Here is a 23,082-nt window from a genome sequence, read left to right as displayed (position 1 = left end):
ATAATACATGCATTTAATTTCATATTAGAATTTATAAATATGCATATTAGAAACTTTAATTTTCCTTGTTATCTAGGATGAGGTTAACCCATTTTTTGGCCAAAGATTTCAATTAATATTTTTTTATTAACGATGGAATGGATATAGGTTTCTGCTGTTGTCAGGGATTCTGCAGACAACTGTAAGATATTAGTAATTTAGTTGGAGTAAACTCTTTATGTTGAGAAATTTTTATACTGAACTAGTTTTTTTTTCTTTAAAACTTGAAGCAGCTTTTAACAAATTTGACTTATGGAAAATGTATAATTATTCAATCTGGTGTTAATCATATGTTTTGATATTGGATTAAAGTTTCAAGTTCTGAAAATAAAATAAAAATAAAAGAAATGTCATAAAAAAGTAGCATTCAACTAAATGATTTGACCAATGGTACATATGTGCTCCGTTTTATTTCCTAAATGAAATATTTTCCATGCATGAAACTTTTTTTGTGTCTTAATGAAGTAATCTAGTCATATTTCAAATTAATTATTCTACATTTTGTAAAAATTTCTATGCTTAAAATTTGTTAAATGTCTTGTTTTTGACAATTTGAATATTTTACTCAAAAATTCACCTTATATTGTTGTGTTATACAGTACAGAACCCGTTATCCGGAAATCAGAAAACCGAAAAACCGGAACGAAATTCGAAAAATTTTCTAGCCATTTTTAAAAAAAAATAATCTCTTTTTACCTCATAAGATTTTAGGATTTTTCGTTCTTTTTTGAAAGATGCTTACCTTACCATTATTTTGGAAATAATCATTAGTGTATTACTTAATCGTTTTTTCTTTTTAAGATTATTTCCAAAAATTTTTTTTTTTAGTTGGGTTTAACAATAAAAAAAACGGCTTTTTGTAACAATTCAGAAAACCGGAAAAATCAGTTATCCGGAATAGCGATGGTCCCGATCGTTCCGGATAATCGGTTCTCTACTGTAGTATAATTTTGATAATGATAACTTTCATAGTTATAATTTTACCTATATGTATGACTATAGTTTCGTTGATGAGGGCGATCTAATACTTAAATTTACATTTATGAGTTACAAGAACCAGTTATTGAACAGTAAAATACATTCAGCGTTATAGTCATTTAAGGACTCGGTTGGTGAAGCAGTTAGTATAATTGAGTAAGAATCTAAATGATAACTAGTTAATGAGCAATAAAATGTATCTACTATTCTTTTTAAAAGCAGTGTTGGTGCAGTGATCAGCATTTTTGAATATTAAGTTGCAAACCAAGATTCTATTTCTTCTTCGCTTAACTGGCCACTCAGCTATTTATCCTTTAATGTGAATATAGTGAATACCAAAATTTCCCACGAAGGTAAGTCAGACTAGCCTCTTTTCCCCAGGCACTTTACTGAAATTTGCATCCCATGCCCACCAGATGCTGCAGAAGTATAGATGGGCACTACCTGATCAGCCACCTTGGCATAGCTAGACTTTTTCTACTTAAAATTTAGCTTTGTGTAATCTTATCTATTTTACTTATAAATGATTTCATATTCCAGGGTTGAGGTTCCAACATTAACTTGCTGAGATTATTAAATTGTTGGGAGTATTTAGAAAGAGTACTCACTTTTAAAAGGGCAAATTTATAGCAAATTTATTTCGTGCTGCAGTAATGATTTAAAAGCATTATAATTTGAAAATAGTAAATAGAATAGTTTTCTGAAATATGCTTCTAAACCATTAAAAAAAAGTTTATTATTCATATGTGTAAGAATAATCAAGTTTCACAAGCTAAACTTCATAAAAAGTAATGTACAAAATGCAAGTTCAAATAATATTTCAAAATATTGAGAATTGTAATGAGTTTGGTTCAGAAATTCATGGTTCATTACTTGTATTAATTTTTAAATTCTTGTTATATTGAGTTTAGAATGTAATTCTTATTAAATATTTTTAGACATGTTTTCAAATGTGAAATAAATTAAAATAATTGGTATCAGAATAGTAGTTGCTTATTACTGTAACAATATTCTCAAGAAACATATTTTTAAGAAAAGCTAGTATGTAATCACAATTGAAATTATTTTGTACTTCCTATTTTATTTAATAGCAATGTTTTATTTACAAAGCAAAAATAGTTTTATTCCTGAAAAAAATTTAATTTGGAAAATGGTAATGTTTATGCAGTAATATATGAAGCACTGTAGTTTATATTGTTGTTAAATGATAAACTACATAATTAATATGGGCTAGAGGGGATTTAAACACTACTTTAATTAATAATGTATGTATGTCTTAAAGCTTTGAATTTCTATCCTTTTAGCTGTTGTAAGAGCTATAGATTCACAGATTACATCTGATGATTCAAGTTTAGAAAAAAATCTTGTAAGTTTAGAGTTTCAATAATTTAAGTGATTTTTTTTAATTTATGAGGTAGTCAAGTATATTACATATGATATTGGTGACATAACAATAAGTAAAAGAACATGTATCCTCATGCAATACTTTATAAATAGAATATTACACTGTTATACAGGTTTTATCGCAATTTTTTTTTCACACATCATTTTGCTTCTATACTTTTTTCCAAGGAATAGATTTTAGTCATACAGCTCTACATTTCTTTATCAGACCAACATGTTCTGAAGGAGATTTTTCTCTTTGGTTCTTTATAACAATTAACAAATAAAATGTTGGGCCATTAAAACTTATGCTTGCTATTAAAAAAATAGTGTAAAACTTAGTTGTTTCTTTTAAGGAGAATAATTGTGCATTTGTAAAAACATAAATAAAAGAGTTTTTTAAGATATTAATGACAGCACAGAAAAAAAGCAGATGTTATATTTTTTTTATAAACTATGTGTATTACTAGATTACATAAGAGATGAATGACAAGATTTTTTTATGTTTTACACGATTTTCAACATGCATTTATGTACTTAAGGAAATGTTATAATTTCAAGAATTCAAAATGATTAGGATTCAATTTAAAGTATTGTATTGCCAAAAGGGAACAATAAGGGGAAGAAAAGAAAAGGGTAAGCATGGTTGGCATTTTGTCTGGAAGAAATGTTTCTTTCAGGACACAGGAAGAAACTAGAAGAAATGGAAGAAAAAAACTAAAATTGAGTATTGCAATTGTTTAACAATCGCTGACAAATTAAAAGTTCAAATACAAAGCAGACAAAATTTAATATAGTGCAAAAAAGTATATTTTTTATATTTTATTTTTTAAAAAAATAGATATTTTCATATTATTTACTTTAAATAGAAATTTAAAATCTCTCTAACTTATAATTTATTATGAATTTTGATTTATGTTCTCCTTATTTTCTTAAATATGTGCACTTATTTTTAGATAAATATATGTACAGAGTGCAAAATAAAAAATGAATCTCCCTGAATAACTTTTGATCTAATGATCATTTCTTCACGTTCTAGGACTCAATGTTAATGGTTTATGGGGATGACTGCACACAATTATAAAATTCATTTTTTAAAGATAATTTCAGGCAAAAGTTAGCTTTTAATAAATATTTAGTATTTTTTATTTAATATTAGTTAAAAAAAAATTGAAATTTATAGTATACAATAGTTTGCTATTTGATACATTTTGTGCAGAAACTACTTAGCATTTTAAAAGAATTTTTTTATTCATTAAAAGCAATATATTCTACAAGCTAAACATATTATTTTCTCCATCAATTCAAGATGATATATTAAAAAAATAACATTTTAAATAAAATTTTAGTAATATTGACACTTTTCTTGTACCCATCTACACTTTATCAAAAAAGAAAAAAGGAAACATGCTGACTTGAAAATTTTAGGATTTTTACTGGAAAACCTGTAAAAAACAAGAAAATTTGAAACCTGATTTGAGTGACCACCCTGAAAATCAGTTTGTGTGTTTAAATAAACTATTTGAATGAAAGTTGAACATAAATTCTTACATGCATTGTGCATAAAATAAAAAATAGTGGAACAGTGTCAGTAATTTTTCATCAAAAGATTGGATTTTTATGTATTAAGAGGCAATTTAAATAGTCTAAAAGGTGGACATCATGTGTGCTCACTTATTAAAGCAGACAATTTAAGTTAGAAAATATTATGTTTCTAAATCTTTATATCTTAATGCTTGTTATTCAAAGAAAGTATGTTTAGTGTCAGATTTTTATTTAATCAGAAAACAAGCAATATATTAAATTTTGTACAGCTTAAGCTTTAAAATTTTAAACATCTTTTAAGTAACCTAAATACATATTTATAAAATTAGTCACTTTTCTATGCTCAGTAACTAATATTCTATGTAAGAACTAAGTAGCTTTGAACATTATATTGTACTTTACAGCTTAATCTGTATAATAAAACAACAAAACTAATGTGTTCATTCTGTATTATATATTTTATGTTACGTAGATATTTTTTTTCTAGTATCAAATAAGCTGTAATACAGAAATCTGTGATGGGAACAATCAGAACTCTAAAGATGAAAATTCTGTTACACGAGATGTAGCAGCAACTTTGACCATCATAGAGAAACAAAAAAATGTTCTTCGTAGCAGAAGTAATTGCTTTTATCATATTGCTCTTAAAACTTTGAATTATTTTGATTGTCTAATTTTCATTTTTTTTATTTCAATAGTCAGGGAACTTGAACGGCAAATTTTGAATATAAAATTAAATGTTCCTGTAGATCAATCATTATCTATCCCTCCACCACCACCTCCACCCCCACCACCCTCTTTTAATCCTATAAAGTAAGTAGATGTTACTTAAGTTTTCATTAGTTTTTTTAAATAACAAAATTTGCAGAAGCTTTTTATTTTAAAGTTATTTTTTTCTTTCTTAACTGATTGTAATTGTGTAATTTTTCCAAATGCTGAAAATTCCTTTTTTTTATTTTGGTTAATTATTGTCGCAATTTTATGGCATCATTCTCTTTAAAGCTTAACCAAATTTCTGTATCCAAAATAGCAAAGAACATATGGTTCAATTTTTTAAAAAAATCTTTTAAAATTTAGTTAAATGTATAAAAACAATTAAAGAAAGTTTACCCCAACCTAAGCAGTTTTTTAAGCGTTAAAATAATTTCCACTTATGAATACAATCATTTTACTGGTCCTCTAGTGGCAACTAAAAATACAACTGTTTGCAACTAAAATTTAGACACGACAATTATGTGTACTATTTTTGCAATAAACAGCAAAGAAGCTACTATTTTAATAAAAAATGGTGACCAATTCTTGGAAAAAGGGGCCTAGTTAAAAAAAAAATACTGTTGTAAAACTGGCGAATTGCTCCAAAGTTAGTTATCTTCTAGAAACAGTAATCGACACAGACATTGTTATTTGAGAATATGATACAGGCTTCTAAACTCCTGTCCATTTTTTCCCACATATTCTACTATGGCAATGTCTTTTTCTGAATTAGTATAATTGAACCTGATGAATTTTGACAATAATATTAATTGAATAAAGACAATAGAGAAAAAAATCATTGTAAGATAAGGACACATTTAATGTTCATTTATTTTTAATTCATGTTAAATCTATTATCAATATGTTTATCATTTGGTATTTTATGATAAATTTATTATTGCTTATAATTGAAATTATTTTATTAATGAAATAATTATCATAATTGATAGTATATGGATGCAAATAGGGGTTCTTTAAATAATAGTAACAAGGTTTTGGAAAACCGAAACAGTCTGTTGGAGAAATAAATTATCAGCAGTGTGTTGGAAGATGGAATTCGACCATGATACAGTTATACAAAAACTCAAAACTAGCTCAAAACTTTCAGATTGAAAAAAAAAGGAAAAAAAGAACTGGGAAAGCAGAAAATTTTTATCATCTTAATTCACTTTTGTGCTGTGGTGTATTGTTTTATTTTGTCTAGTTTTGGCTTTGTATTAACAAGAAATTTTAATTAAATGTTAATGAAAAATTTGATGTAAACAGTTGATCTTTAATTTATTGTAAAAAATAAAAACAACAACTCTATTACTGATTCAAAGAAACTATCTGCCTAGAAAAAGAAACCTCTTATTTTTATTTTTATTTATTTCTTTAAACTATTGTGTATTAATGGCATTTAACTCATTTTTTATTGTTCCTCTTTCACTTTCAATTTTTTTTTGCCTTTTCAAAGATTGATTTGATTGATGAATGTTAATTTTTAATTATTTAAACATCATTTAACTTTTATTGGTGAATAAATAAATGTGATTTAAAGTTAAAAAATGGTTTTCACCCCCTTGAAATTTTTTCACTTTTTGTAATTTTAACCTTCACTAAACAGGTATGTTATTTATGTAATTAAGCTCTTTACTTTCCCCCTAAAATTGTCGTTTATTTTAGATTAACATGTACATGAAAAGCTATTTTATTACATATTTAAAAATATTAAATACACAAAAAATTATAAAAATTAATTACATTTATATGAAATTTTATTTTAATATTTCATATAAATATGAATTATAGGTGATTAAAGAAATACTAAATATTTCTAACCCATTCTCTATGATACTGTAAAAAGAATGGTTCATCAAATTTATAATTAGGAAAGGGAATGAAATGGAAATAGGAAAATAGTTGGTCCATATGCAAGTTAATATTAATCGAAGTGATGGAATAGAAAGCTGAGATGAAAGAAATGCAAATTAAAGTTGCACCCCAAACTTCAGATGCATTGCTCAAGAAAGCAAATGGGAGGTTGTTAGAAGCCAACAATTAGAATGATGTTTCCTAGAATTAGAGTAGCCCAAGCTCTATAACTGGGAGCTGAAGATTTAGGGAAAAGGAGAAAATAAGAAGAAGCAAGAAAGTTATAGCTATTTTGATTTATGATATAAATTAATGCTTACAAATGCATTTTTCCTACTTTGAGTAAATTTTAAAGCTGCTTTAAAGCAACCTTTGCAAGTTGAACATAGTATTTAATGTGGGTATTATCCAAAATTACTGCATGTTAATTATATATTATGTATTATTTTTACTTTTTTAATATTTTTCTACCTGACACAACTGTTTTTAGCATCTTTGTATAGATGTGATTTATCTTGTTGTTGAAGGCAGTATTCTAGAACAGCTGATTTTGTTCTATTCATTTTCTTATTTAATTTATAAAAACTGCTAGTGAATATTTCATTAAATAATATATATACACATTTAAAAAAGGCAATTCGACTTATTTAAATAGTAGCTGTTTGGTCATTTTTATTTTGAATTTATTATCTCAAAGTGGGTACTGCCTTTATTATTTCTGCACATTTTGATAATTGTGCATATTTATTGTTTATTTTTGTTTTACAAAGATAATAGTAACATTGAAAAATGAACTATCAACACATGGAGCCAAATAGAGTTGCAGAATAGAATAGAACAGATGCAATAACGTAGATGTATCTGTATAATTAGTTGTAGAACATGAACACAGTATGACTTCTCTGAAAAACTAAATTTTTTTAGTAAACAAGCATATTTTTCTGAAAAAAAATTTTCTGCCTCATTTTTCTGGTCGTTCTATTTATACATAGTATGTAGTACAGTACTACATCATCAAACTATATGTTAGTGATGATATTGGCAAGATTGCTGTCTCAGTATTCCATGAAAGTTTATAAATTATTCTAGATCTTAAATTCAATCTTAATCAAACGTTTGTAAAATTTTTATCTCTGTATAATACAGGGCTTCTCAGATTAACAAGAAGTTACTTTTCTGACTGAAAAAAAGTTAGCTTGAAACATAGTTCTTGAAGATTTAATAACATTTCAACTATTATGGATATTGTAACACATTGGGTGGTATGATAGTAACAATACTAGTGCCCAGAGCTTACTCTGGTTGTAAACTGACTTCTTTAGTATGATTTAAAAATGAAAAAAAAAGCAAAACATAAAAGAGAGAAAGTTTACTTATAATTTTATGGTTTATAATGTTAAAAATAAATTTCTGAGAGAAGTCAAATGTTTTTAAATATGTAAAAAAATCTATTCATATGTAATTTCTTTTTTTTCCAGATCTTTAATAACATTTATTAATGCTTCAAAAAAGCCATCTAGAAAAATATCAGTGCCTTGTCAAGAAGGTATGTATCTCAAAAAGGCATTTTTATAATTTTTTTTTATTATTTTACATTTTAATTTAGGTAATTTGAAGGGAACTTATGAAGTTGTGAGTCATTTTATTTAATTTGGGAAAATATGGTATTTATACAAAACTAATTGCTTAAAAATGGCCTTGTCTTCTGTCTCATTGAGCTTCATGAACTTAGGAGAAAACAAAGTTTTATAATTTATGCAATTAGTTTTTTTTACTACAAAAATTGGAAACATTAGTAACTTTCGAATGCTATTAATTCTTTTTTTTAAATTGCATTTTCATTATTTGTTAAAAAAAAATTCAATCAGCAAAGATGTTTTGCATTGTAATTTGATGTACATTTCAATTTTGTTAATCCTGAGAAAAACAAAATACGTTTTAATTAATTGCGCGTCAGTTATTGAATAGTTTAAAGAAAATTGTGGCACATTTATCTTTTACATGAATTTTAAGATAATTTCTAAATGGTAGCATTAGGTTTCTTGCAATCAGAATCAAATTTATAAAATTTAAAATGATTTTTCTTAAAGGTTTTTTTATGTATTATTTTTTAGATATTAAGATGTAAGTTATATTTTGAACTATCTGACTATTTATTCCATAATGCAATGACAACGATAATTAAAATTTTAAAACTTTTTATTTAAAAATATATTATGACAAGTAAAATTGTGTTTATGGTTATGACATTTGTTCATTGAAAGCAATTTCTTCAAATTTTTTCTTTTTATCACTTAGTTTTTAATCAACAAAGGGCTTTCATTGCTAACCAAATGTTAGAAGTATCTTTAAACTTTTGCATTTGTTTGTGTACTAAATCACAAATGTAAATTCTAAATTAATTTATTGTTTTGTTTGAATGAAAAGAAATTTCTTTCAAGATATTGTTGAGTGTAGTTATTTTTCTATGCTTATTATTTGCACGTTGGTTAAATAATTTTTAAGTCATTTTTTTTATTTCAAATTATTTGAAATTTAAATACATTTTGAAATAGACTAATACTTTGCATTATAATTTAAAATAATTTTTACATGAATTTTCAGTAGTAAACAAAGCTAAAAGTAACAAAATATATAATAGCAAAAACAAAGTTAAAAATAAAATTATATTTTTTAGTCAATTTTAAGCAGTTTGCTTTATACATAAAAATCCAAAATTTGTACATATTAATCCAGGATTGATACAATATTTTAAAGAGCATATTTAAATGTGCTAATTAAATGTGTGTTAAATAAAATAATAACACCTTATTTTAATTAAAGTATGCTAATAGTAGTCTTCCTAATAAAACTATTAAATGAGTCCAAAACATTAAATGTCCACAGTATTTGTTTTGTTATCTTTATTTATAATGAAAAAATATCCGAAGGGAAAGTTTTTTCTTAGCATTTGTATTATCATAAAATAATTGGAATACTAATTAAAAGAGAAGCATGATGAATTTTTGTGGTTGTAACCAGAATATTATTCTGATCGGAAATTATTCTATTTTTTTAGGTCCTTTTTTTATAAATCATTCTTCTTTAATTTTCACACAATAACCACTGCATTTTTCATTTTGTTACATATGTATATATTGCCACTAAAACAATAGGCTCTGCTGTAATGTGTGGTTTGTACTTTTATGGTGGGGGTCTGATTTTGTTACTACATTACTATTGATTCTAGAGTATTAACTAGAATTTCAGCTCAATGTAAAATTTGTCTGTAGACCTGATTTCTTATAAGTTTTCAAAATAGTTTGCAATGCTGCTGTTGGATAATAGCAATTTTTTTAGAGTTTTTTCTTTCATACTATTATGCTTAGGAGCACACAAAATGAAGTAGTTTTTTCATACTTTAAACATATACTTCTTGCTGACTATTCTTATTTTATTTGTGATGCGGAAAGGGAAGCTATATTGCTACTAAAATAGCTTATCTAAAATTAGAGTTGATAAGTGCCAATGGTGGCAAGTTCAAAAGTGAAATTAATACTATTTAATTTAAAGTAAAAGTTTTAAATACGCTTTTCTGCAATATTTTTGACAATCTTCAGTTGGTTTCAGGATTATTATATGTAGATTTTCATGTTTTTTTAACAGGTGTTGACAATGAGCATCAAAAGGCAATGAATGAGATGATAAATGCTATTAAAAAGGGAAATATTCATTTGAAGCCTGTGCCAAAAGTTAGTAATTTCTAAATTATAAATTTATTTATATTTTTTTTATAAAAGTTAAATGCTGGTTGCGCTTATTTTTTATACATTTAGTTTTTATTACATTTCTGTTATTCTTTATTATGTGTTACGATTTCATAAACTTATGATTTCTGAAGTTGAAAATAATGAGATTTAGTTCATTTTTAGCTTAATTTCTATTAAAATTATGTAAAATGAAACTCGTAAAATATTATTTTTGAAATTAGCATTTCAGATAAAATTAATAAAAATCGTGATTTTTTTCTTTTTAAATCAATGTTATCAGATTTTTAAAAAAAATTATATTTTTTAAATATATATATATTTTTTACATAGATTAAAATTATATTTTTTATTTAAATCAGACTTATTTGATTGTTTAGAAAAATACCTTGTACAATTTTTTATATTTATAAATAATAAACACAAGTTCATGATTAAAATTTTATGAAAATAAAAGAGAAAAATCCTGTAATATAAAGTAAAGTAAACCAATCTAAAACTTAATTTCCTCAACAAAAAAATTTTTTTAATTTTTTAAATGACAAAATAAATTATACAACTTAAGCAGACACTTGTTTTAATTACTGTTTGGCAATTGTTTAATGCTCATTATGAACACATAATTTTGGGGTTGGTAATTATGTGAAATTAACCACTGAACAGCTATTATTGAACTAAACAAAGAATGATATAACTATCATATATTTACAATAATAATTTGGATAATATAAAATAGGTATGGGATCAAAGAATGAGGCCCTCTTACATCCTACCCTTCTACTTCCTAGCATCAAACTCAACTGATTATTATTAATTATTCATCCGCGATGTTTTATGTCTAGCTCCACCTTTGGCTGAAAAGACTTGTGATTGGTGTCTAACCCAGATACCCTTAACAATTGGTGATTGCAGCAATATGCTGCAATCACTAGGCAAGTTTGGTGCTATTGCTTTTAAGAGTTTAGAATATTTATCTAACGAATTTTCATCTGAAATTGTATTTTCTATATTATAAATTACTGCATTAGAAATTTTTAATCATTCCTTTCCTAACTCTAATTTTTATCTCTTTAAAGGAAATTCTTTCATTTTATGCTCTTATTTTACATTTTTTCTTTTAGTTCTAGTTCTTTTTTTTTTACTCCCTATTTCATCAGAATTACTACAACTCTTTCTCTATAGTCTTGTTTTCTTCTTAATCATTTTGATATTTCAATGTTCAACTAAATACACATGTACACACAATAAGCTAAGGAAACACACTCATACCTTTGAAATAAGAATTTTTTTTCCCAGCTCCATTTCTTTATTGAAAGGTTTTTCACTTCCCCAGCATTTCCATTCAGCTCTAAATTTTCTGTATTTAAATAAAAATAACACTCAATGAAAGCAGTTTCCAAAAGGTTTTCAAAAGCAGTTTTCAATCCAACTTGTTAGATTATTTCACAAGCTTGTCCCGCCAAAAATCTCCAACCAAATACAGTTATTCTATTCAATGATAATTTAGAAAAATCAGCGACAAACACAGTCAAATAGTTATCCAGAATAAGTCTTCTACTAATAATACCACATTTATTTTTATCCAATTTTAAAATAAATATTTGAATCATAATTAATCAAAACCCACTGCAAGAAATTCAGCTGCTCTCCCAATTTGTCACTATTACTTTTTATGGTTAATAACATAATTTGTATGATTCCAGTTTCAGTTCAGTTCAGTTTTGATTTGAATGATGGGAAAAATGCTAATGTTGTATGCTAATATTTTTTAATCAAATAAAAATTTAAAGTTATAAATTCAAAAAAGAAAAAAAGCATTTCTACTGATATATGATATGAACAGAAAGAACTTTGTTCTTATAGAAATTTAATTTAAATAATATGTTACACAAGTTTGTTTAAAAAATCGGGAACTAAAGTGTTTTTAGTTATATATATTAAACTCACTGACGAAGTGATTTTCTTTCCGAAATGTTAAAAAATCTGTTCTCTTTTTACCTTTGCATCATCTAGGATTGTCACTCTTCTCTCACCACCCTTGTTTCTTATCTTTCTTTCTTATATTTGTCTATCTCATTCAAAATTGTTCTCTATTAATGAACTCACCTTTTCATCAATATTGTAATTTGTTATTTTTCCTTGAATCTCTCCTAGTTTCAACAATTAGAAACATTCATCATGGAATCCCTACTATTGTTTGTCTATTTATATTATTATGTTATTATTTGTGCTCTTTTCAGTTTTTTTTTTAGCTTTATGTGTAAAAAACCTTAAATATTTACTTCACTTGGATGAGAAAGAATTTTTTCATTATTTTCTGTTTCTATACCTTTGCCTTACATTAGGAAAATTTTTTCAGTGTTCCTTATGTTGAGTGTCTCTTGTTCGGAGACAAATAGATTAAGGATTCTTAGGGACTGGACAAACAGACTTGTCCCTTTAATTGAAAATGTCTTATGTAAAGACGTCACTTACGAGGGGTACTACATAAAATTCAAATTATATTTAAGTTTGTAAGCCACTATTAGACCCTGTTTGACAAAAATATGAACAAAATCCTTTTTAAATTCCTTTTCAAATTCAAAAGTGAAGTTCTTATTATTATACCATCAACCGACCTTTAAAGAGCCTTTTTCAAATATTATAATATTATGCATATAAGTTTATTAATTCCAACAGTATTTTTACCTTATTCTAACCTTTATTTTTAAATACATTAATTACTTTAATGTCTAGTGCACAAGTTTTGAGATATTTCTGTGCTCATGTATTTCCTTTTTTACTCATCAATTCTTCCACAACCTATAGCTGTTAAATAATGGATATCTTTAAAGCACTTTTATTTACTATGAAATTAATCTATCTCTCTTTATACTTCTTTAACTACTAATTTTACACTTTTCCACTTAAACTTGTTATTGTTTAAATTTTTTTTAAAGTTATTTAGAAATGCCTTTTATCAGGGATGCATAACCTATAGCCCATTGTCAGAAACTGGCTGCCGAAAAACTTGGCTTCTGAACAGTTTTAAATATTAAAAAAATATATATAAAGTATATTTTAATTAAATATAACAAATGCGAAACAAAGTTTTTTTTTTCTGCTTTGGAGAAAATACCACTTCATTAGAAATATGCATATATATATATTTTTTTACTGGTCATCATGGCTCTTTATTTATTTATTGTTTTAGTGCAACTCTGAACTTGATTGTAATAGTTTATTTTTATAAGTTTTATTTATGGCTATGATTTCATTACTTGCATGGAAATGTAATACTTTGCAAATTTTACATATTATAATGTTTATATAGTATATACATGTTACTTTCAATGAAAATCTAAATAAAACTGAAACCTTAAGTTTTTACAAATACAGTTTTACATACATATTTCATTTGACCCATACATATTTTTCTTTTAAGTTTCTGTAGCTGGCTATCAAAAAAAAGTTGTGTGTGCCTGCTTTTGTGATTCCACTTTTTTCCCTTTACAACATCAATCAAATCAAGCCTTGTTCCGTTCAGCCTAGAATTGATAATAAGGAATATGAAAAATATCTGTTTAAGCAAAGTCATAACACAAAGAGTCATAACCCTTTACAACATCAATCAAATCAAGCCTTGTTTTTTTCAGCCCAGAATTGATAATAAGGAATATGAAAAATATCTGTTTGAGCAAAGTCATAACACATAAGATTTTTTTTAATTATGTTGATTAAAATTTTGACTTCTTAAACTGTCTATTTTAATTTATTAAATTGATTTTTTCATCATGATTCTGTGAATTCTAATGGTTCAATATCCATTAAAATTCTTAATTTTTTATAAATTTTTGTAACAATTTTACCAAGATAAATGTAAAACTAAAATCGATCTGTTAAAAAAAAGTACGGCAAGATTTTGAAAGAGTGAGTATGCTGTTTTTCTAATGTGTGTGTTTTTAAGTTTTTTAGGCCAGTCAGGTTTTCCGTCTTAATTTTTGCTTAGTATGTAGTAGACATCAGTAAACAATAAAGCTTATGTTTTTCTTTTGATAAGTTTACTACATTTGCACCTAGCTGTAAAATCAAACATGCATAAAAGTTTAATATGAATAGTAATTATTGAAGTATCAGTTGTTATTTTGTTGTTATTTTGTTAATAATTTTATTATTCAAAATAGTTTTAAAATATACCTTTATTCATTTTTAGATTCAATCAAAAACAGAAGCAAATTCATCTGAACCAGTAGCATTGGTTGAAATGAAAAACATTCTGGTAATTCTAAATATTTTAAAACTTATTGTTACATTAATTATTAATAAACATGGTTCTTTCTAATAGTAAGACTTAAATATTAATATCAATAATTATTATTTTAATTTTTTACTGTTTCAAATAATTTCAATCAGGATTTTTATTTCAAACATTTAGTTTATTTAAATCAAAAAAATGTAATTCATTAATAGTTTTTGTCAGTTACTTAATAGTGAAGCTTGTGCTTTTACATCTAATTTTATAATGTACAGTAGAGAACCATTTATGCGGTATCCAGATAACTGAGAAACCAGAAAACCGGGAAGAATTTCGCTTGGTTTCCCCGCTATTTTAAAGTACTATAACGATTATAAAAGAGCGGAAATTTGACTCATCCTTAAAGTTGAGTAGAGGGAAAGGGGAGAATTCTTCTCCTCACTTGCCCAGAGGAACTTCAATTCTTCCCCTGACCTTGAAGATCATTAGATACAGAAGTTGTTTTAGACTTTTTGAAGGTGAACAATCTCATGGACCTTGTCTAGCTAGGTTAGAAATGGGGATTTGAAAGAATTAGATACAGAGGGGGCAGGGAAGGGAGAAATGTTTTATTTCCTCCTGTGTTTATTTTCATTTCTGATAAGCTGCCATCAATCAAACTTAAAGGAGTGGCAAGCTGATTTCGTTTTCTCTGTGATTTACGAGGGGGTGGGGAAAACTTGAAACATCTGGCTAAGAGTATTGATTTTCAAGATGAAGTGTGAGATTTATTTTAAATGATCCACTTCAGTTACTCAGTTTTGTTATGTATTATGGTGAATTGTTTTATTATTTCAGATAATGCATTATTTAATTCTTCAAGTTTCTGCACATCTGCTTTCGTTAAAAATAGTCTTTTAATAAAAAAATAAAATAAAGGAGAAGATTATTTATTAATTTAAGCATATAATTATTTGTTAATAAAAGCATGCGGTTATTTTATAAAGAAGATAAATAAAATAAAATTTTATAAAAAAGATAGTAGTTTTTTTATCTTTTTTTTAAATTTTGATTCTGTTTTTCTGATTCCACTCCGTTGTTTTTTTTTTTTATTTTTTTTCTTTTAGGATAAATTTTGTACTCAATAAATTAATTCTTTTTATTCATAAATTTTATCATTAAGTTTTTTTTTTTAAATTCCGTTTATTTTATAATATCCTGTCTCTTGGTGGTTTTAATACTTATGTTAGTGCCTTTTTTAAATATCGTTTCCATTCCATAATTTTCAAGTGTTGTTTTTATTTAGATTAATAAGCTTTCTTTTCATCCTCTCCCACAGTATAATTAGGTATGAAATATATTGCACTTTTTAATTATTGGTTTTGTTTTATATTAGTTAATTTGGGGATTTTAATTATTATCAAAAAATAAATATGCAAATTTTGTATTTTTTAAACTTGTTTTTCTTGTCTAAATTTGCAAATGTTTTTATCCTTTAAATGTTATTTTTCTACCATTTTTTTTAATTTAGGAGATCTTTTCCTTTTTTCCATATTTTTAAATATGTTTAACTTTTTCCTTGTAATTTGGGTTTGATAAAACATCGATTAACGGCACTTTTGGCCGATCCAGAAAACCGGGAAATTCAGACATCCGAGATAGCGATCGTCCCGAGTATCCCGGTTAATTGGTTCTCTACTGTATATTACATTATTTGTAATGCAGGGCTTAAAATAAGATATATTTTATGCAACCATAAACAGGTACTAAGCTGTGGTTGCACAGTAGTTTACGTACTATATCATCATTGTTAAGAGTCTTGTTCTATACCCACCCACTTGAGATAAATATGGTCCCTATAATTCTTCTTAAATGAGCCAAGTATGTATTTTTATATCTTCTAATGCAATCTCAGTTATCAATTTTATGTAGGAAAGGTTCAGTTATTACTCAAATATGACTATTAAAACATACATTAAGTCTTGTGTCATGTTAAGCTTACTTTCACTTAAGAAGATTTGAGTAACATATAGTTAACTAATTTTTGGAATTATGTTATGCACAGCACAATGGAAAGAAAACAAAACATTTAACATTAAATAATACTAGCAAACATAATTGCTCCAGTAGGAGTCTTGAGCTTCACTTAGTCGAAGAGATTTTTCCAATATAAAAGGAGAATCCCTGGGTCTCATGTTAACTACATATCTGTGTATTACATCCCAGAGGCTGGTTGATTACATAATTAGTTACTTAAGTTATATTCTCTCAATGTTTTTTTAATGCAATATTCTTTAGCTGAGTTGTTTTAATTTTTATTTCATCTGGTTAGAACTCTGCAACACAAATAAAAATGCAATTGGTATTCACACAAGTCTAAAATACAATGTCGTGATTAGTTTATGTGGTTGTAATATCAAACATCGATTTTCATATTTATACGTGATTTAAAAATTAGACAATAAGATTCGTATTCAAGTAGTTTAAAAATTATGCATTGTGATTCGTATTTACGTGAGCTGAAAATTGCACATCATGATTTGTATTTTCGCATTTTTAATTCGATATAGAGTTTCATATTCACGTGATTTAAAAGCCACATATCATACTCTCTCAATTTAAAATCAAATGTTGCAACACTTATTCACACGATTTTAAAATCAGGCGAGTGTTTCATATTTATGTGATTCATATTCATACAATTGTAAACTTAATCATCGGGATTTATAACAGGGTTCGCCAAGTGGGCCCACTTTGAAAAAACCCGCCCGGGTTTTATTGGGCGGGCCCACCTTGAAAAAACCCACTTGGAACGGTAAGTGGGTTTTTTCAAAAAAATATATTTTTTTTTTTACTAAAACTTATTGTTTCGCATTTACTTTTATATAATTTATTGTGCAGCATAAATTTGTCAAATAGAGTTGCATGATTTATATGATTAAGTTTTTAATATTAGTAAAGTAAAAGAAACTCGAATCTTCATATAATTTTATAGTAGGTACCTACTATTGAAAACTTCAAGTGGGTTTTTTTCAAAAAGTAATATTTTAATGATATTAAATGAAATAAAAATTTAAATAATATACTCTGGAAAGTTCAATTTTTCAAATATTGTTGCATGCTTTATATATTAATAAACAGGTTATTATTATTAATTCATATGTTTAAAAAAATTGAAAAGAAACAATTTTTTTCTTTTTTTACCAAGTGATACATTAACAAATTTAAACAGTTTTATTTTCTGGCTTTAAAAANAACTTAATCATCAGGATTTATAATCACATGGCTTAAAAGTAGAACTTTTCTTGTCAAATCTTTGGATATCATAGCTTCTACATATTTATATATATATATATATATATATAAATTAGATTTTTTTCTTTTTTACTTTTTGACTACTCTCATCCCTGTAATTAAAAAATTTTTTAAAAAAATATTTAACATTGTAAATAGTATTTCCAGAAACTTTATTTCAAATTTGTATGCTAATAACTCACTATACAATACTGAGTTCTACATAATTCTATGACTATTCTGCAGCTCACACTTTTTTGTTTGTTTATTTATTTGCTGCGACATGCTAGAAACTAGTGATATTTGATACTATAGCAACACTTTCTTTTTAAAACAGTGTGATTTTTCTCTTCATTTTTATAACTTAATGTTATTTTTGTTTCTAGCAAACTCTGAAAAAAAGAAATTGTGATCTTAAAGCACAAACAGAAACAAAATTTTCTACAGAGGAAATCCTTGAAAAAGAAAGCTGTAGTTTTTCTAATGGTGATAACAATGTGCCATGCATTCCTAATCCTTACCAAGAACATTCAAATACTGTCAATTCTGATAGCGATGATAGCTATTCGAAAGAAATGGAGAACTATTCAAAAGATGGTAAGTCTTTGAAATATAACAATATTTAAACATTTTAAAATTACTTAAGTCTTTAAAGAATTAACCATCTCTTTTTAAACCATACATAAAATTAGATCTAAATTATTAATTCATTATAATGTTCAAAAATTTACAAGACAAGGACACAACTTTTTTCAAATTTACTTCGATTTTATTTTTTACTTTTAAATTTACATCAGGCTGAAACTTGATGTATTTATCTATGTTAAGGGTGTTCATCTCCTAAAATAATCGAGCACTTTGACCAGCCAATTTCAAAAAAGTCACATCTGAAAATTTTCCTAATTGGCTTAACTGACATTTACTTGAGGCCTAGAAGCTCTGAATCCAACTACTGTGGATCACTATATTTCCCTTTTTTCTAATGATAATATAATAGTAATTGATGTTCATGTTAACAATTATCTTTTATTAATCATGTGCGATGAGTTTGTTTCAATGTTTTTATGATAATGTTCATGCAGATTCATGTTTGTAAAACAGCGTACAGTCGAACCCTGATTTCACGTTTTCCATCAGATTAGCATTAAAAAAACCCTGGATAATGTAAAATCGGGGTAAAAAAAATATTATTTATATTTTCCAAAAATTGAGGCTTATGAGATTAACTATTAGAGAAATGTGCCATCTTTACATGTTTATTTGTTTTTAGATTCATTTATTAAAATATATCTCTCAATACTTACTATTGTTTGCAAATTTACTTCATTTTAAATCCACAATTGCTTCATAGTTTTTATGCTTTCAAGCTCTTGATCAGTTGTGGGTATATTCTACAATACGTTTTGCCCATCATCATGGTTTTCATCACCGCGGGTGGGTGACCACTTGGATCAGTCTGCGTAGGGACCGAGGGTGTGCGGTATTGGTCCTCGTTAAACTGTGCTACCGCAAAGTGCTCGCCTTCGCGCGCATGTCGTCGGGCTACCAAAGCGGGGGTGCCATCCCCTCCGCAGAGGATCGAAATTGTGATGGCATGTCTTCGGATCATCCTTCGGAATGTTTCCCAGACTGTCGCCAATAGCCCATTGTGCAGCTCTAGTGCGACGTAAATTAACAACAACAACGTTTTCATCAACATCATTAGGAGCAGCAATCAAATCAAGCATTGAAGGGATTGATAAGTAATGGTATGTGTGTTGCAGTTCATATACATCATGTCATCAACTTCGGAAGATCTTGGGCAAGAAATTTTATTCCGAAGGGCAGATTTTTCCCATTGGCTACCGAGATACAATTGACCTCAATAAGCTTTATTAAACCCATTTGTAATGAATTCTATTCGACACTGTTCAATGCTGTAGAAGTCAATTTCCGAACTTCTGGAGCATTTATTTCTGCCTTTAAAAAAATCTTGCAGGTGACCAGAATCAAGAAAAATAAAGGACTACCTAACCAGTTGTTTTGTGTACAATTCTTTAGATGATTGGATAATTCCAAGATTCAACGGTTGAAGTTTACTTGAAAAAATTCCAATTTGGGAAATACCCTCTCTCAGAAAAAGGGATGATAAGATAAAATAGAAAAGATGTCTGAAAAGCTACAAACAGCTAAATAGACAAGTCTCACTTTTCTTTTTTTTTAAAAAAAAGGAGAGGAAAAAACTTGTGAAAAGGTTGTGTGTGCTTCGTAGAGAAAAAGTGATTTTCATCTGTTAGAAAAATGTATTAAGTGGTAATGTGAAATCCAGGATAATTCAACATTATTGGTATCGGCAATTTTCCAGACCAGCAGAGAATAGCATAGGAAGCGTTATAACGTGAGAAACAGACAATATAAAATCGAGGTTTTACTGTGTATATATATTAAATTGTATATATATTAAATGTGTATATATATTGATATATATATATTAAATTTGTCAATATGTGAAAACCTCAAATTTCCTTTGTACTGAGTTACCCCATTAAAGTTATCTCCCCTTTCTGTTTTTTTTCTTTTCTTTGATATAGTTTTTAAACCTGCTTAGAATGCTTTTGCAGATTGAAGTATGCAATCTAATTTACTTTACCAGTTCTGACCAGTTCTACCTTAACCAGTTCTGATTTTTGTATCATTAAGCTCTCATTTTAATAAATTAATCAATACTTGGATCAAGCTAAGTTTTGGTTAAAAAGCTCTGACCTGCATTTTTCCTGATAAAAGGTAAGGTTTTCCTGGTTATCTCTAAAGCCAATTAGAATCTCTATTTACCAGAGTAGCTTCATTTTTTTCTTTAAGTTGACTATGATTCCCTTTCAATTACGTGATATCTTATTTCAAGGGAGTTAATACTTCTAAAATTTAATCTATTATTTTCTCAATTTGTTTTGGACAGCCAAAATCTAATTTTTTTATCTTTTATAACTGATAACAAATTAAAATGAGTGAAAATGAAATGAAAATTGTTATTTTTCTGAAAATTCTTGTTTTGATTGGTCATACATTAAGTATAGATCAAGTTAGCATATCAATAATAATGTTGAAATGGTGATTGATAATAGCAATTTTCTTTCAGATAATTCAAGTTTACCAATCATTTCACCTTCCTTTTGTGATTCTAATGGAAATGAGTTCAAATACACAGAAGTGTCACCATGCAGTACTAATGTGGATGATGATGATAAAGATGACTGTGTAATGATTATTTAAAAATTATCATGTTTCTAAAATGTTTTGTAATTGTGATTATTTTATTAAGTGCAATCAGTTTTAAAGTTTAATCAATGAGTGTTTTTGCACATTTTATGTGCAATAAGTATCATAATTATTACATAATTGGTATTTTGTTAAAATGTTCAAGTAATTAAAAAAAAACTGTTCAACTCTTATTTCTAAATATTTTCAGTGAAAGTAAAACAATATATTTTTATTGAGTCTTTTACCTTCTGGTACTTTAATAACCAAAATTTTTACAGTTTTAAATTTCATTTTTAAAATCTTTATAAATTTTGTAATAAATTCAGATTTTAAATACTAACCAATATTTTTGAATATTTATTTCAAGAATAGATTTCTTATTTATATCTATTCAATCATCTTGATTATATTTATTTAATTTTTAAGATAATTCTAAACCTGCCTTTAAATTTCTTGTTTTTTTGCTATGCAGTACCTAAAAATATAAGAAACATTGATCATTTTCATTTTATCTTATTTTAATCATATCATATTTCTTCCACAGAATAATTTCGAATTCTGTATGAAAACTTAAATGAAATGGTATATTTTCAAGTTGCATTCTAATTTATTGTAATCAGAAAAGGAATCAGTATTTAATGGTTAAAAGATCTTAATGTACAGATGGTTTAATAACTAAAAGATTAAGTCCTTGATAGCTCGAAATTTTGGGTTGATAAGTTATACAAAAAAGCTGCACAATGTAGGTATATTTCTAATTATATATTCTTTCCATGAAAGTTTCGTTGGGAAAAATGAATTATAGTTATTTGAAAATAAATTATTTTCTTTGTAATCATTTGAGTCTTCAAAATTGCATAGATGATCATGTTCTCAAATTTTATATCAAATTTCTTTTCTTAAATATCAATTGCTATAAGTAAATGTTTACTGATCCGTATGTACTATATGATTTGAAAATTAAGTTGAATGCTTATTATTTGTTTATGAAGGTTCCTATTGTAAATTATAATATAATATCAATATTTTGTGGACATATTTAGAAGTTAATACAGTATAGGACCCCAAATCCGGCACTCACGGGACCGACGAAATTCCGTACTTCGGAATTTGCCGAATTTCGGATCTCTTTCGGAAATTCCAATATGGCACCCATATATTACAATAATTCAATTATACTGCTAATTTCAGAAAATTAATTAATTCCAATAAATTTAGTTAAGTTTTGATCGCAGTAGGTGAATTTAAAACTGTCCTATCTTAAGAAATCTCATTAATTAAAATATAATCTATAGAATAGAAATAACAATACAGTGTAAAGTCGCGTATCCGGAATCGGTGGGACTTCCAGAAGTCCGTATATAATAGATTTTTCCTTACAATAGACCCCCAAAGTAAACAAAGCTTAAAATGATTTAATAAACAATCTGAATCTAAGAAGCAAAAAATAAATAAACATTATTTTTAAGGGGAATAATGTTTTAGCATTAGAATATCTAATCAATCAAATATAAAATATTAGAAAAAAAATATTATTGCTGAAAATATGGAAAATGAAAAAAATGTAACAGTTATGAAAATATTAATCCGCCATTTTGAACTAGAACGATTCAAGCAGGAAGGGGAAATTCATGTCATTCTGGAACAAAGCTTAAAATGATCTAAATCTAAGAAGCAAAAAATAAATAAACATTATTTTTAAGGGGAATAATGTTTTAGTATTAGAATATCTAATCAATAAAATATGAAATATTAGAAAAAAAATATTATTGCTTAAAATATAGAAAACGAAAAAAAATTGACATATGAAAATAATAATCCGCCATTTTTAACTAGAATGATTCAAGCAAGAAAGGGAAATTCCCGTCATTCATTAAGGTGGGTAGGTGGAGGAGAAAAATTCATTTCCTCCTTATTTGTGAAAGAAAATAAGTGTAAAGAGGAGATCATTTAAGTTGAGGGTGGGGAAGTAACAAATTATTGTTTTCTCTCCAATCATTGGCTATCAATCAAGCATAAAGGCGGGGCACGCTGATAGAG

The 23,082-nt window shown here is 26.5% G+C and overlaps 1 protein-coding gene across 2 annotated transcripts in view; it reads left to right on the top strand.

Moving 5' to 3' along the window:
• LOC107448948 (shootin-1) overlaps positions 1 to 22,785 on the top strand; it is a 35,791-nt gene extending 13,006 nt beyond the window's left edge. The window contains exons 9-16 of one of the 2 annotated variants that reach the window (XM_016064321.3): positions 2,322 to 2,383; positions 4,433 to 4,565; positions 4,644 to 4,758; positions 8,031 to 8,098; positions 10,198 to 10,283; positions 14,491 to 14,556; positions 18,192 to 18,402; positions 20,921 to 22,785. In XM_016064321.3, the coding sequence (XP_015919807.2) occupies positions 2,322 to 2,383; positions 4,433 to 4,565; positions 4,644 to 4,758; positions 8,031 to 8,098; positions 10,198 to 10,283; positions 14,491 to 14,556; positions 18,192 to 18,402; positions 20,921 to 21,054 (875 nt within the window). In that variant the 3' untranslated portion in view covers positions 21,055 to 22,785. The remainder of the gene's footprint in view (positions 1 to 2,321; positions 2,384 to 4,432; positions 4,566 to 4,643; positions 4,759 to 8,030; positions 8,099 to 10,197; positions 10,284 to 14,490; positions 14,557 to 18,191; positions 18,403 to 20,920) is intronic. The other variant, XM_016064322.3, reaches the window with a different exon arrangement.
• Positions 22,786 to 23,082: the final 297 nt, after the last annotated feature.

Source organism: Parasteatoda tepidariorum, chromosome X1 (assembly GCF_043381705.1).
Source record: "Parasteatoda tepidariorum isolate YZ-2023 chromosome X1, CAS_Ptep_4.0, whole genome shotgun sequence".
Taxonomy (NCBI): domain Eukaryota; kingdom Metazoa; phylum Arthropoda; class Arachnida; order Araneae; family Theridiidae; genus Parasteatoda; species Parasteatoda tepidariorum.
Note: the sequence above shows the minus strand (reverse complement) of the source record. Positions and strands in the feature narration are given on the sequence as shown.